We start from the raw sequence: 15,983 nt of genomic DNA on the forward strand, positions 1-15,983 counted from the left end.
AAGATGTATAGATTTTATTTCCTAGATAGATAATTTTATTTTCTTCATGAAACAAAGATAAAAGCTTCATTTTTTTGAGCTGTTAAAGTAACATCCTGTTTTAGTCCCATTGTTAGGCATTTAACAACTGCTCCACCTCATTTGCCTCCTCCAAATGATATGAAGTTGATAGAGGATGAATTTGTAATTGATGAATCAGATAGAAGTTTTGCTGATCGATCTTGGATTACAATACCAAGAAAAGCTGGGCCTGTGAAACAACGCACAATATCCCCTGCTGAGAACACTGCACTCCTTCAAGGTAAAGAGTCAAGGGAAAAACATCACAATGTATCACCTAAGACTTTGGCAAGTGACAAAGATTCCAATAAAGCTCACCCAGTAGAGAATTCTCAGCCGTCAGGTCAACAAAAACTGGGTACAAGTTGTCCTTTGACAGATGAAATGGAAAATAATAACAGATCTACAAAATATGAAATATATTCTCAGACTGCAGAAAAATCACCTGGAAGCAAAAAGGCTATAAAACAAAAACAGAGAAGAAACTTTAATGCCAACGGAGCTGACGAACTGCTTGATAGGGGACAATCTAATGTTGAAAATTTAAATATGTCACATATTGCCCAAAGCACGTTTCAAAGAAATTCAGATAAAAATATGGAAGAGCGTGAAGAGTTGAGAAATGATCATATTTCCAAAAAACAGGTTATACATGTGGGTAAGTTTATATTAAATATAACTGTGAACTTTATTACACCATTTTATGTTTTTTTAATATCCATGCCTAGCTTTGGAAAGTAGGTAAAGTAAACCTAAATCAACAAAGAGCCTCAAAAAGCCTACAGACTCTTTCTAGACTTTTTATTTTATATATAATTCAATTCTAACTCACTCGGTTTTTTTTTTTTTTAACTTCTAAAATGGCAGCATATGTAGAGGGAGATGTGAAAGGGAAAGGCTTGTAAACAGGTTAGTTATCAGAAAACAAATAAGACAGAATCATGAATTCCTTATGGTTATTAAAGTATAAATTATTTTTTTAAAATCCCAGATAGTGTGGGGTTATTTCTTACAGAGAAAAACCCATTCTTTTTTATCATGCACTTAAATAATAGTTGTTAAATGCCAGATACTATATTAGGCACTAAAATCACAAAAATTACTTAAGACACAATTGCCACTGTTAAGATCATTTTGGTAGGGTCTGTAAACCAACAGATAAATATACATACATTCATAGGATGAAAATAGAAGCACAGAAAACAATTAACCAATACCTCAGTATATCTTTGTATCGTGGGTGGCCATATATTATAATTTATCATCCAAATTAGGACCCTTTTGAGAATGAGAGTGTCAGGACAGTAAGCATAAACTGGGATTGTCTCAGGCAAACCTGAATGTGGCCATTCTCCTTAACATCATCATTGTATCATGGTTGGGGTTTGTAATGATGACACTGAGTCATGAAGAAAAGGACAATTTGTGTATCACTTTTTAGATCATAGAAATGTAGTTCTTACCGAAAGAATTATCTTTAGAATAGTTCATGGAATAGAAAACACTTATCAAATATTAGGCACTTTATGTAATATAATTTAATTTTTTTGACAATTTTATAAGTAGGCGATAACACTCAGGGAGATTAAAAATCAAAACAAAACTGGTCCAGTATTTGTCCTGCTTTAGAGCCCATGTTCTTTCATCTCTACCAAGAAGTTTTGAAATAAGTAAAAATGTGTTTGATGCTCACAGGAAAAACTATTAGCTTATGAGAAAACTCTTGACCAGAATTGTATGTGTGTGTGAAGGTTCCAGATGACTATACTATATTACTAATATATAGAGAGAAAGCATATTAAAGCAACATATTTAAGGTAGTTTTTATTTTTAAAAATTCACTTTAATATAGTTATCATTGAATTACTCAGTTATTTTAATATAGACTTTAAAAAGCTTAGAATAATAGTTGACAGACTTTAGTTTTGTTTGTGTGGGTATTTGAAAAATTCTGCTTAAAATAGAGAAAAAAAACACCTTTTCTATTTTGAGTACTTCTTTTGTAAATGTCTGTCTTGTCTCATATTCTTTTTATTGAATTTGTTCTTTATTCTTTTGCTTCATTCAATTTCTAATTAATTGTTGGCTCTTTAAGAAAGGTACAACATAAAGAATCTGACTAAACTGAAGGTGATAAGTTACAAGAAAGTTTTTCCTACTAGTCCTTAAGCAGAATATGAAGTCACAAAATTTGAAGGTACAAAATTCTGATTTACCCATAATTTCTTAAGAAAAGACATTATATGAAAGAAGTATACTTGAAAGATGTTCTTTATAATTGTAAATATTAAACGTTAACTGAGATAACTGCTGTATTCTACACACAAGTTTTTATATACTTTATCTAGATTGGTTAGTGAAATAATCTCACTCAATATAATACCTTGCCAGTTGTATTAATTTTCTATTGCTGTCATAACAAATCAGCACACACTTAGTGTGTTAAAACAACACACATTTATTACCTTACAGTTCTGTTGGTCAGAAGTCTCACTGGGCTAAAATCAAGGTGTTGATGGGGCTTTATTCCTTTCTGGTGGCTCTAGGAGAGAATCTGTTTCTTTGTCTTTTCCAGTGTCTTGAAGCTACCTGTGTTCCTTGACTCCTGCCCCTCCCCCTCTGTCTTGAAAACCAGCAATGTTAGTCTTTTCACATTTTGAATTTCTCTTGCCTCTTCTTCCATCGTCTCTTCTCTCTCTAACCATAGCTTTAAAGGACACATGTAGTTAGATTGGGTCAAACTGGACAATTCAGGATAATCTTTCCATTTCAAGGTTTATGACTTAATCACATTTTCAATCTCGTCTTCTAGAAATTAGGTTGAAAAAGTCATTGATTAAAACAGAAAAGCAGTAATTACCTATTATCACTTCGGACAAGGGTAAGTAGTAGGAAGGAACCATTTTTTTTTCTTTTTAGATCATTTTAAATCACTTATTTTTTTGGCTAAGGTGTATGAGAGTTATCAAGCAGTGTGAAAAGTTTGCATTTAATTGACAGAAAGTTACTGCATGCTTCAGCAGCACATATAATGGGACAGAGAGTTAGAGATATTATTGACAAAAATGTGACTTTAAAAAAATAGAGATGAATAGAAGGCCACAGTATATATTTAAGAAGTTCCTATAATTGAGAATTTTGTTTTTAAGTCTTGTTTTCCTAAAAACTCTGGTTCTGTAGATTGTGAATTGTTTTGTTTTTATGGTTTTCATTATCTTAGCAAGTAAGAAAAGTAGTACCAGAAAAGTTAAGGAAGACTCTAAAAAGAAGCGTTTTTCGAATGAGTCCAAGAACAGCAAAGTTGTACCTGAAGAAGTGACTTCAACTGTCACAAGAAGTCGAAGAATTTCCAGGCATCCATCTGATTGGTGGGTGGTAAAACCAGACCAGAGTAAGTAATTTTATTAAATTGTGTTCATTCTCCCAAAAAAATCACTCTGTTTGATTTATATTTCATTATCTAGAGTGAATCTCATGAGAACCAAGTTAAATTGGGTCATCAAAAGAAATATTAAATCAATTATAAAGAAATTCTTTGGCTCTTTAATAAATATAGTATTCTAGGAAGAGGAATACAGCTGTGGAAAAACAAAGCCAAAAATGAAAGTTCTTGCTTTTATGGAGCTTACGTTCTAGTGGGGAAAGACAATATAAATAAATAATTCATGTTGTGATAGATGATGAGGAAAAATAAAGCAGGTGAAGGGTAAGAGATGGGAGACAGATGGCAGGGATAGGGTGGTTAGGATAGAGTGTTTATGAAATAGGTAGAATGAGAGGCTGTTACAGTCTTTTAGTGACATTTATGAATAAGGGGTGGGAGCCATACAAATCACTTGGAGTGGAGCATTTCAGGCCAAAGGAACAGTATTTGTAAAGGCCCAATGTGGCTGGAGCAGAGTGAGCCAGGGGAAATGAAGTCAGCAAGACAGACCATGATAAAGTTTGGATGAAGTATATTGAGAAGCTACTGGAAGATTTTAAGCAATAAAGTGACATGATTGACTCATCCTTCAAAAGGATCTTTCTTACAGTTGTGTGGAGAGGAAACTATGCCTGGGCAAAAATGGAAGCATGGTGATTAGTTTTAGGAAGCTGGTAGAGGGAAGAGATGAGAATGGTTAGATTCAGAATATTTTTTGAAGGTAACCCAGAGGAAGTACTGAAAGATTAGTTACAGCGAGTGAAAGGCAGGAGTCTAGAATGACTAACAGGTGTTTTTAATGCTTGAGCTAGTAGAAGAGTGGAGCTACCGTTTTACTGAGATGAGGAGAGGTATGAGAGAAACAGACTTGGGAAGGATATCAAGATTTCAAGTTTTGATATGTTGAGGTTTTTGTTAGATATCAAAGTGGGTGCATCTCAAAGACTCACATCTGTGAGTCTTTGTTACTATGATTTACTGAATCATTGGGATCCTTGATTGATAGCAGCAAGTACTATTTATTGTGCTGCAGCCCTTTTTAGATTTTGGAGTTGGATCTGAATTCAAATTATGACTCTTCTATGACTTTGGATAGATTACTTTGTAAAGTTTCTCACTTTAACATAATTACTGATACCTCTACTTCATTGAGTTTCTATAGGGTTTAAATGTGATTGGCATAGTAGGTGGCATATAGTTAGTATTGAAATGTTAAGTACTACTGTTGGGGGGGACTTACTTTTCTGCCCCTGTTTCAGGTTGCGTGAAACCCTGCAGTATTATGGTAAATGAATGTGTAAATATACCGATAAATAAAAGCCTAACAGAGCTTAGATAAATGTGCTAAAACTGTGAAACTTATTAAAAAAGACTTATATAACAGTCCTGAAATAGATGTTGGGTTTCTGATAATGCTGGGAGTCACAGAAGTGAAGGAATGCTTGTAGATCAAATAGTCCAAATTTCTTCATCTGATGGAAGAAGAAACTAAAGTTTATGATGCAGAAAGACTATATGACTTGCCCCCAGCCTGCTTGTAGTACACATGTGGCACTGGTGCCCTTTTGTACATATGAAGAAACGTTTATGGAGTACTTGCTGTGAAGCAGGATTGGTATGAAGTAGGACCAGGACTAGGGTTAGGCAGTGAGGCACTAGAGTGGGAATTTAAAGGCATCTGGTCTCAGGGTTTATGAGTTAAGGCTCTTATTCGCATGACCCTGAGTGAGTACCTTCTTGAACTTTCCACCTAAGGTTACTTTCATGCTTCACCAAAGCCCTAACCCTGTTGTTAGATATTGAGAATTTAAAGATTGGTAAAATGCCAGTCAATTCCTTGGTTGTCTCAAGGAATTGTCAGTCTTTTGGAGGTGAGAGATAGAGATAAGTAAAAGTCAGATGTGTGATAAACATTATCAAAGGATTGAGAGGAGTGCTACCCTAAGACTTGGAAATTAGTGAAAGCTTATTGAAGTATGTGAATTGGGTTAAGCAATTGGGTAGGGTGAGGAAGCAGGATTAACTATTTTAAGCAGAAGTAGCATGTGCAGAGATCTGGAACTGAGAGCTTGATCTTCTCTTTAGGTTTTTCTTTAGTGTGCCTCAGAATTATCTGGAGGCCTTGTTAAAACACAGATTAATGGGCCTGACTCTGGGAGTTTCTGATTCAGTAGGTCTGAGGTGAGGCCTGAGAATTTACATTTCAAACAAATTCCTAGGTAATGTTGATCTTACTGGTCAAAGGATTGCCTCTTGGGAATAGATGCTTTAGAGAAACTGCAAATAGTTCAGTACTGCTGGCCTTTTTTGGTTTGTTTGGAGGGTGCTGTTGAGAATTGTGATTAATGAAATAAGCAAACTCTAAAAGTAGAAATAAATTGATGTTAAAAGTATTTGGATTTAATCCTGAAGGTGTAAATAATTACTATAAAACCTTTTAAATAGGGTTGTAATAATTTAATTTTTGTTTTCCAAAGATGATTCTTGTAGCAGTATGAAAAATGTATTGAAGAACAAGGCCAGAGAAGGGAGCCTCTTAACTAATTTCCCCTTCTCTAGACTTGTTCTTCAATCTGGATAAATGATGAGGACCTCTGTTAATGACAGGTGGGAGAGCTTGAAAGAAGTCGATCTGAGAGGCATTAAAAAATAGGAGAACTGATAGGATTTAGTGATTGATTGAGTCTTGGATGACTCAGATTTCTGATTTCAGATTTCTGATTTAGGTATCTGGATAGATAGCTATATTTTTCATTAGGATAGGGAATAAAGCCTAAGAGGCAGATTTTGGGGAAAGTGGTAGGTGGATATTACACGTATCAGCATATAGATAATGAAGCTGTGGATAGATAGGTCCCTCAGAAAAAGTATATAGAGTAAAAAGATAAAGGTAGAACCTTTGGGGAATACCAGGATCTTAAGGATGGCCTGAAGAGTAGTGGGCAGAGCCAGAGAGTGGTTTTAGAAGCTTCTGACAAATTTAAAGAGTCTGGTCTTGTATCTATAAATTGAAAAGCTGCATTGTTTAAATAATTTAATTTGGAAACAAATTTAGTCTATGAGATTGGTGTGTGTGTGTATGTGTTTGTATATAAATATAAATGGTGTGGGTATTTCAATGATCCAGGTCATCTGGACAAACATTATACTAACTATAGGTTATCATTGAATCCTTCAGGTCCTGTTTATAGCAATTCTCCAATAAGAAATGAATTATCAGTGCATCACAATAGTAGGAAGAAACCTACTGAGAAGAACAATCAGCTATCTAAGAATATTGAGAAAAAAACTATTCCATTTAGAAGGCAGAAGACAGCAACTGAAGACAGCTCAAAAGTACAGAAGTTTTTAAATGCTAAAGGTTCTGAAGGTATTATTGACCATGATGACATTTCCGGTTGTTCCCAGATTGAGCCATTGGAAAGTGACAAGGCAGACCTGGTGAAGAAGAAAAATCTTGATAATCATTCTGGGTAATGTCTGTAATGTGTACAATATAGTTATTTTTGCTTTTTGGCATTTAATAGCTTTTCTGATATTTAATCATTGACAAAGAAGCAGTATTAACATAAAGTGCTCTGCATTCTGACAGACCTGGTTGGTATTAAATCCAGGCTCTACCATTAGCTGGGTAACACCCAGACAAAGTAGTACTCTGAATTTTTTTTCTCATTAAAGTGAGGAATAATGTACAGCACATGGGATTGTAACTATCAAATTTAATAAAATACTATTCTTGCCCAAGAGTTGATTCTTTTTAAAAAAAAAAAAAAATTCTGGTAAACACAACATAAAATTTAGTATCTTAATCATTTTAAGTGTGTAGTTCAAATTGTTTTCCTTTTAAGTGAGATGAATGTGATTTCAATAATTAGAAATATATCTCAATAATTAGAAATATATATGTTTTTTTCTTCTTAAATGATAATAGTTAACATTTTTTGAGTGTTTACTATGTGCCAAGTATTTTCTAGGTGCTTTGAATGAATTCTCATTAGTCTTAGCAACCTATTGAGTTAAGTATTGTTTTTAAGGCATTCTCGCTTTTTGCTATAACATGCATTCAGCAAATAACATGTATTATGTGTTAGAAATAGCAAGGTGCTAGGGATGTACTGAAATAAATGCTAGAATGCCCTAAAATATATTGGGGTGTGTCATTATTGTCATAAAGAAATCCCATATGCATTCTGTTTAATTTTTTCAGGCAGTCTCATATTTGTTCTCTCTTTTTTTTTTTTTTTTTTAATTATTTCTCTTTTTACTATGACTTAGTAGGATTATTGTTCTCTCTTTTTTACGTGTTACTGGCTTTGGTTTGCTAGTAATTTATTGAAGTGTTCTTGTCTGTAGTTTGCTTTCCTTATGATGTCTTTGTCTAGTTTTGGTATAAAGGTAATACTGGCTTTATAAAATGAGTTAGGAAGTATTCTGTTCTATTTTTTGAAAGAGGTGGTCAACAATTTTTACTAATTTTTCTTTGAATGCTTGATAGAATTCAGTGGTGAAGCCATTTGCGCCTGAGCTTTTCTTTTTGGGTAGATTTTTTATTTTTAATTTTATTTCATAGGTCTTTTGAGATTGTTTATTCTTGAATCAGTTCTGGTAATTTGTGTTTCTAGGACTTTGTCCATTTCATCTAGGTTATCTGATTGTTAGAATTAAGCTGTTCACAATGATCTCTTACAATTCCTTTTATTTCTTTTGACTCTAATGGTAGGACCCAGGAGGATAATAGATCCTAAAGACATAAATAGTCACTAGGAATAGTGTATCTTGTTTGCATATGTTTGGGGTAAACTATTTAGCTGGCAGCTACTGAAGAGATGAGCTGGGTCCCTCTGAGGACCATATTGTCCCTTAGTAGGCTGACTGGGGGTATCAAAGAAAACAATTTTAGTTGTTTATCGATTCTCCAGTAAGCCATGGTAGATTAACTCTGTTGTGCATATCATAAGCTGCCTGTAGCTAAGGTCTCCCAGTGTACTTCCGTCATCACTTCCATCTTAAATCGTGTCTGCACCATTTCTCTCATTAGAATTTTTAAAATTGGAATTCTCGATAGGGCCAAGAACCCAATTTTCCTTCCCGAGCTAGTCGTTAAGTCTTAGAATCTAAACAAGGCAATTTGATACTTGTTATAGCCAATATTATATTGTCTATATACCCACCTGTGTATTGTTTCTGGAAGAAATATTTTTTAAGGAAATGTAAAGTTATATATTTTTTATTTTCGTAGATCTACAGGAAATTCAAAGGATCAAGATGATATGACTGCACACAATGTTCATCTAAAGTCTAAGATCAGTAGCTATACGTGCAAGACACCAACAGATTCTAACTTGGTTTCTGGAGAATCTGAAGCTCCAGTTTTGGAGGAAAGGTATGCATGTTTTCTAAGGGTAATAGGATTTACTCTATGTTAGTGACCTGTTGTGTGTAACAGATTACTCCAAAACTTACTTTTAATTTTGTTATTGGCTTGCAAATGTTTATTTTATGGTTTCTGTGGGCCGGAAATCTGGGATAGCTAATTCTGGCTCATGGATTCTCAGGAAGTAGCAGTCAAGATGTCTTTCTGGTTTGTAGTCCTTTAAAGGCTTATCTGGAACTGGAGGCTCCATTTATAAGATGTCTCACTCACGTGACTGTTGGCTGGAGATCCTAGTTTCTTGCTGGCTGTTGTCAGTAGACCTTCGTTTCTTGCCATGTGGCCCTATTGGCTGTTGAGTATGGTACCTGGCTTCCCACAAAGCAAGCGATCAAAGAGAAATTGTGACTATGATGGCAATCACAGTGCCTTTTAATGGTTTAGTCTTTGACGTTGTACACTGTCACTTCTACTTTAATTCTGTTCATTGGCAACAAATTATTGAGTCCAGACTGCATTCAGGGAGAGATGGAATTAGGCTCCACCTCTTAAAAGGAGGAGTATTGAAGAATTTGTGGATAACCACACTTAATGAGCAAATTTAATTAATCTACTCTTATTATGTCTTTTAAAAACTAAATGGTAAATTATAGGAAATTCTCAGACTTTTAAGGGATGGCTAATATCTCTTTTCTATATGTGAGATTATAAGTAGGCCTATCCTGAGTGTATAATAGGAAGAAAGGAATCTAGGATTGCGATAACCTGAATCATCTCTAGTTCTGTACTCCATTTTAAGTTACATATGTTTTGTTTGTTTGTTTGTTTGTTTGTTTTTGTGACAGAGTCTCACTCTGTTGCCCTAGCTAGAGTACTGTGGCGTCAGCCTAGCTCAAAGCGACCTCAAATTCCTGGGCTCAAGCAATCCTCCTGCCTCAGCCTCCCGAGTAGCTGGGACTACAAGCATGTGCCACTATGCCCAGTTAATTTTTTCTATTTATATATTTTTTTGTTGGCCAATTAATTTATTTCAATTTCTTTAATAGAGACAGGGTCTCGCTCTTGCTCAGGCTGGTCTTGAACTTCTCACCTTGTGCTATCCTCCAGCCTTGGCCTCCCAGAGTGCTAGGATTACAGGCGTGAACCACCACACCCAGCCTGTAACTTTTCTTTATAATTCTTATCAGTAAAACTCAGAGATTAGGACTGCAGTTAAATTTCCAGGTTAGTCTTCTGTTTTAGGTGTCTGTAAGGTGTGTTAAGATACACTGATTTATTTCTAATTTCTTTCTTATAATATGATTTTTATCAAAGAATATTATCATTTGAGTTGGCTAAATTCATAACTGATCTATGAGTTAATTTAAAACATTATAAAAAATGTAGTGTTTAGCATGTTTGGCTATTAATTATTAGATTAAATTGTAATGTTTGTTTTATATAGTAAGTACAGTCAACCCTCCCTATCTGCAGGTTCCACCTCGACAGGTTCTGCTGAGTCAACCAACCGTGAATCAAAATATTCAGAAAAAAATCTTAAAAAACAATAAAAAGTAACAATACAACAATAAATAATAACAAATAAAAAAACAGTATAAGAACTATTTACATTGTTTTAGGTATTATAAGTAATCTAGAGATTATTTAAAGTATACTGGAGGATGTGTGAAGGCTATTTGGAAATACTGCATCATTGTATATAAGGGACTTTAGAACGTCCTCAAATTTTGGTATTCCTGGGTGATCCTAGAACCAATTCCCTGCAGATACTGAGGTATAACTGTATATTTTTGTGATCTGTAACATCATTATTGATTTTATGAGAAAGAAATCTCTGGCAGTTTTAGGAGAAAAATGATTGTTAAGGTAGATACATTAGATGTATTATAAAAGCATAAATTTTGTGAGTTGGTTTTTTTTTTCTCCTCTTAAGTGGACCTTCCAGGATCAAGAATTATTTAATGTCTGTAAAGAAGAATTCTGATGTGAATGATGAGAAAGTTTGGGAAAGTTCAGGTAAGTTATTATTTTCAACTGCCTTGATTTTTATGACATGTATAGGAATAAGGTGTGTTATATTTTATTTAAATCATCACTGATAGCAAATGTACATTGAGTACCTACTCTTGAGACCCATGTTAGATAGTTAGAGATTTGTAAGACCCTATACTTAGGTGAGAGAGAGATAACAAATGACAGTTTGTTTTTTTAAGGACACAATGAAATATTGGTATTTAAGTATCTCCTCCAGTATTTAAAATTGTTAAGCTGATAAGGGTATATATGTGAAGGAAGATTACTGAAGTGGAACAATGGGTGTATTGGATTCATTTATACTATTTTCTCTATTTTCAATATGTTTGAAACTTTCTATACTAAAGTTTTTAAAATGTCTCTTAATAGAGAATTTTATAATCCGAAAAAGTGTGAGCTTGGATATAATCTGTTATATTGTTTTTTATTTCCTAATTCACTAATTCTTTGTCCTTTTAAATTATTTTTCCCCATCTTTAGATTTATTTTATTTTTTTGTTTTAACTTGAATACTTTGTATATTTTTCTCCTATTTATTTGATAAAGAAAAAGTAATGGTTTTTCCTGACTATGGTTTTAGCTTCATTTTATAGGTTTTGCTATGTGGTGTCATTGTTAGTATACTCTAATTTATAGTGATTTTTCTTTGAACCAGCAGTTACTTAAAAGAATGCATCAGTCAAGAGCTTGGTCTCCAGATTCAGGGACCTGGAATTGAATCCAGCTCTATTACTTACTGGTTATGTTATCCTTTTTTTTTTTTTTTTTTTGAGACAGAGTCTCACTTTGTTGTCCAGGCTACAGTGAGTGCCGTGGCGTCAGCCTAGCTCACAGCAACCTCAAACTCCTGGGCTCAAGCAATCCTTCTGCCTTAGCCTCCCGAGTAGCTGGGACTACAGGCATGTGCCACCATGCCTGGCTAATTTTTTATATATATATCAGTTGGCCAATTAATTTCTTTCTATTTATAGTAGAGACGGGGTCTTGCTCTTGCTCAGGCTGGTTTTGAACTCCTGACCTCGAGCAATCCGCCTGCCTCGGCTTCCCAGAGAGCTAGTTATGTTATCTTGAGTAAGAAATTTCAGTGTTCTTAACTTCAGTTTTCCTATCTGTAAAATGGTAATGTCAGTTACAATCCCATAAGTTGATATAATGTTGAATATATTTTGGTGATATATATTATGATCATATATATATAATATATAAATAATGATATATATATAATGGTGATATATAATATATAATGGTGAATATATGTTCCTTGTTTAGTTTAATATCTGGTGTATGTTAAATACCCAATTGTGGCTGTTATTCTAAGAAGTTGTGTTTTGGCTTTTTGTTCTTGTTCGTTAATGTCTCATTTCACTATTCTGGAAAAATTGGCTAGTATTATTTATTATTTGAATTCGTTAAGATTTTCTTTTTGTTCTAGTGTATGTTTAGTTTTAATAAGTTTTCCATGGGGGCTTGAAAAAGGGAATATTTTGTGTACAGATATGGACTTAAAAATATATATCCAGTGATTATTTTGTCGATAACAAGTGGATATATTTTTTGAATATACTTTGAATATTTACACAATTTTTTTTTTTTTTTTTTTTTTTTTGAGACAGAGTCTCACTTTGTTGCCCAGGCTAGAGTGAGTGCCGTGGCGTCAGCCTAGCTCACAGCAACCTCAAACTCCTGGGCTCGAGTGATCCTTCTGCCTCAGCCTCCCGGGTAGCTGGGACTACAGGCATGCGCCACCATGCCCGGCTAATTTTTTTTTTTTATATATATATATCAGTTGGCCAATTAATTTCTTTCTATTTATAGTAGAGACGGAGTCTCGCTCTTGCTCAGGCTGGTTTTGAACTCCTGACCTTGAGCAATCCGCCCGCCTCGGCCTCCCAAGAGCTAGGATTACAGGCGTGAGCCACAGCGCCCGGCCTTTACACAATTTTTAATTATTTATAGAATATTATGGAATACTTACTGTATATTCTTTTAGGGGCTTAGGGATTTGGCAATGAACAAAACTGGCAAAAATTCCTGTCCTCCTGGAACTTACTTCCTGGAGGGACAGATGGTAGACAATATAAAAAGAGAGCAAAAATTTGTGATTTCTTGGATGTTAAGGGAAGAAAAGGCAGGGGTTTTAGGGTGGGAAATGGAAGCTACATTTTTAGGTAGATGAATAAAGAAGACCTTTACTGAGGAAGTGATCATTTGAGCAAAGATGTAGAAGAGGTGAGATAGCAAACCATGCAGCTGTCTGGGTAGTGTCCCAGACAGAGGGAAGATCAAGGACAAAGGTTCTGATCTGGTAAAGGGTCTGTCTTGATTAAGGAACATCAGAGAGGCCAGGGGGATAGAGCAGAGGAAGAGAAGGGGTTAGGAGATGATGTCACAGAGTTAACAGAATGAAAGCTCACATAGGATGTTAAAGGCTATTGTAAGGACTTTTGACTTTTACTAGGAGAAATGGGAAGTCATTGGAGGGTTTTGAGCAGAGGAGAGACATGACCTGACAGAATCACTGTGACTGCTGTGTAAGGAGTGGACTGATGGAATTGAGCGGGCAGGGAAAGGTCGGAAGCAGGAAGACTAGTTGGTGAGGTATTAAAATAATTCTGGTGAGAGATGGTGGCTTGGACCATGGTGGTAGCAATAGAAAGTGGAGGGCAGTAGTAAGATTTTTAAGTAGTTTTGAAGGCAGAGTCAACAGCATTTCCTGATGGATGGGATATGGAGTGTAAGAGAAAGGTGTCAGGAATAACATCAAGATTTTTGGCCAGAGCATCTGAAGGAATGGCATTTTTATAACCTTATTTGGGAGTTATTAAAAAAGAGTTCATTTGGGGGAAAAGAACCAGATATTAGATTTAGACATGTTAAGTTTGATATTATTCTGATTATTTGTATCCTTACTGTTGGTTTGAGGTCTATTAATAACTGCTAGAGTTGAAGTAAAGTGTTCCTACCACATGGTCTGTCAGTTTCTTGTATTTCCTGCAGTCTTTGTTGTACACTGAAATGTACATTTCAGTGCTGTTACTGAACTTGCAAGCCTTTATATGGAATATACCTGCTTTTGTCAAATTTATGTTCTTGATCCTATTAATTGCTTTTTACTTTGCATTCTATTTTGCCTAATATTAATAATGTGACCTCTGCTTTCTTTTGGTTGGTTGTTTCTTTTATCTTTGTTCATCCTTTTATTTAACCATTCTTAGAGAACTAAAACTGGCTTAGAAATAGCACATAATTGAATTATTTTTGACTTGTGTTAGTATTTTTCCCTTTATACTTATTGTCAACAGGTATGTGTGTTACTTCTTTGTAAAGTTGGTAGACATTCTGCATTATCACACTAGCAAGGACTCAGGATTTTTTTTTTTAACACAATGAACCACCAATCAGATAGGAAAAATAATCTTGAGTCATGATCTTTTTTCTTTTAAACTATCTGGCCACTGCTGTTTTGCTTCATGAGAGCTAATGCTTATGAATAGAAATTTGATGGCAGCTTATTTCTTTTTTTCTTTGTGGATAACCTGTTTTCTTCCATCCCTAGGCTTATTAGGGTTCTTTAATCTTTGAAATTCAGGAGATATCTCTGTATTAGCTGCTTTAAAAAATGATTTGTTTTGAAATAATTTCAAATTTATGCAGAAATTGCATATCCTCTTTATTCAGATTTCACAGTTGTCCACATTTTATAACATTGTTCCATTTACCTCCTTGCCTCCTCTACATAAATATTTACACATTTATTATTGTTCATCTTTTTTGAACTATTTGAGAGGGAGCTGTAGACATGTATTATTTTCCTTAAAATACCCTATTATGTATTTTAGCAAGACAAGAACATAATCACCCCCTGTCATCCAAATAAGGAAAACAACATTAATACAACACTGCTATTCATTTAGGGACTCTATTCAAATTTCACCAGTAGTTCTTTTTACCCTGCTGGCTCAGAATCTAGTCATGGATCATGGACTGCAGTTGTTTATTTATTTATTTTAGAGACAGAGTCTTGCTCTGTCACCCAGGCTGGAGTGCAGTAGCATGATCACAGCTCACTGTAACCTTGAACTCCTGGGCTTAAGTGATCCTCCCACCTCAGTCTCCTGAGTAGCTAGGATTACAGGTTATATGCCACTATGCCCAGCTAATTTCTTTTTTTATTATTATTATTATAAAATGTTGTGTTGCCCAGGCTGCTCTTGAACTCCTGGCCTCAAACGATCCTCCCACCTCGGCCACCCAAAGTGCTGTGATTACAGGCATGAGCCACTCTGCCTAGCCCTGGGAGGGAGACATTTAGCTGTCATGTTCCTTCAGTTTCCTTCAACACTGAACAATCCTCAGTCTTTTCCTAAATTCCTCGACACTGGCATTTTTAAGGAGTACAGGCTTTTTATTCTTTAGAATGACCTTCATCCTGAGTCTGATGTTTCCTCATGATCCAATGTGTGCCAAGCGTATTTGACAGGAATACTACAGAAATGATGCCCCAGGCTGACAGGCTAGTGTGCAGTAGCAGTTATAGCTCACTGTAACCTAGAATTCCTGGGCTCAAGCGATCCTCCCACCTGAGCCTCCTGAGTAGCTGGACTGCAAGCTTGTAACACTGATGCCCACCACGTCTGGCTAATTTATTAATTTTTTTGTAGACATGGCATCTTGCTATGTTGCCTAGGCTGGTCCCAAACTCCTGACTGCTAGCATTTCTCCTACCGCAGAGTGCTGAGATTATAGATGTGAGGCACCAGCACTCTACAACTGTTATACTCTTCATATATATTTATAGTAACAAAGTCTATAGATATGATACACTATTTTTCCTTTTTTTTTTTTTTTTTTTGTTTATTGATAATATTTATTCTCTACCTGGCTCATATGATTTGCCTAATTTTAAACTTCCATTTTAGGTTTCTAATTTTTAAAAATTTCATTAGATTTGGGGGAACATTCTTGTGGTTTTTTTGTTACATGGATGAATTATATAGTGGTTAAATTAGGGCTTTTAGTGTGCCTGACTCCCAAATGTTGTACATTGTACCCAACAGGTGAATTTTCATCCTTCACCCCCTCTCTCCCCTTCTG

At 35.0% G+C, this 15,983-nt stretch overlaps 1 protein-coding gene across 1 annotated transcript in view; it reads left to right on the top strand.

Moving 5' to 3' along the window:
- CENPC (centromere protein C) overlaps positions 1-15,983 on the top strand; it is a 47,782-nt gene that overhangs the window by 15,343 nt on the left and 16,456 nt on the right. Inside the window, exons 8-12 of the mRNA XM_012760993.3 lie at positions 105-718; positions 3,281-3,451; positions 6,663-6,957; positions 8,724-8,867; positions 10,789-10,871. Coding sequence (XP_012616447.1) covers positions 105-718; positions 3,281-3,451; positions 6,663-6,957; positions 8,724-8,867; positions 10,789-10,871 — 1,307 coding nt within the window. The remainder of the gene's footprint in view (positions 1-104; positions 719-3,280; positions 3,452-6,662; positions 6,958-8,723; positions 8,868-10,788; positions 10,872-15,983) is intronic.

This window comes from Microcebus murinus, chromosome 26 (assembly GCF_040939455.1).
Source record: "Microcebus murinus isolate Inina chromosome 26, M.murinus_Inina_mat1.0, whole genome shotgun sequence".
Classification (NCBI taxonomy): Eukaryota; Metazoa; Chordata; class Mammalia; order Primates; family Cheirogaleidae; genus Microcebus; species Microcebus murinus.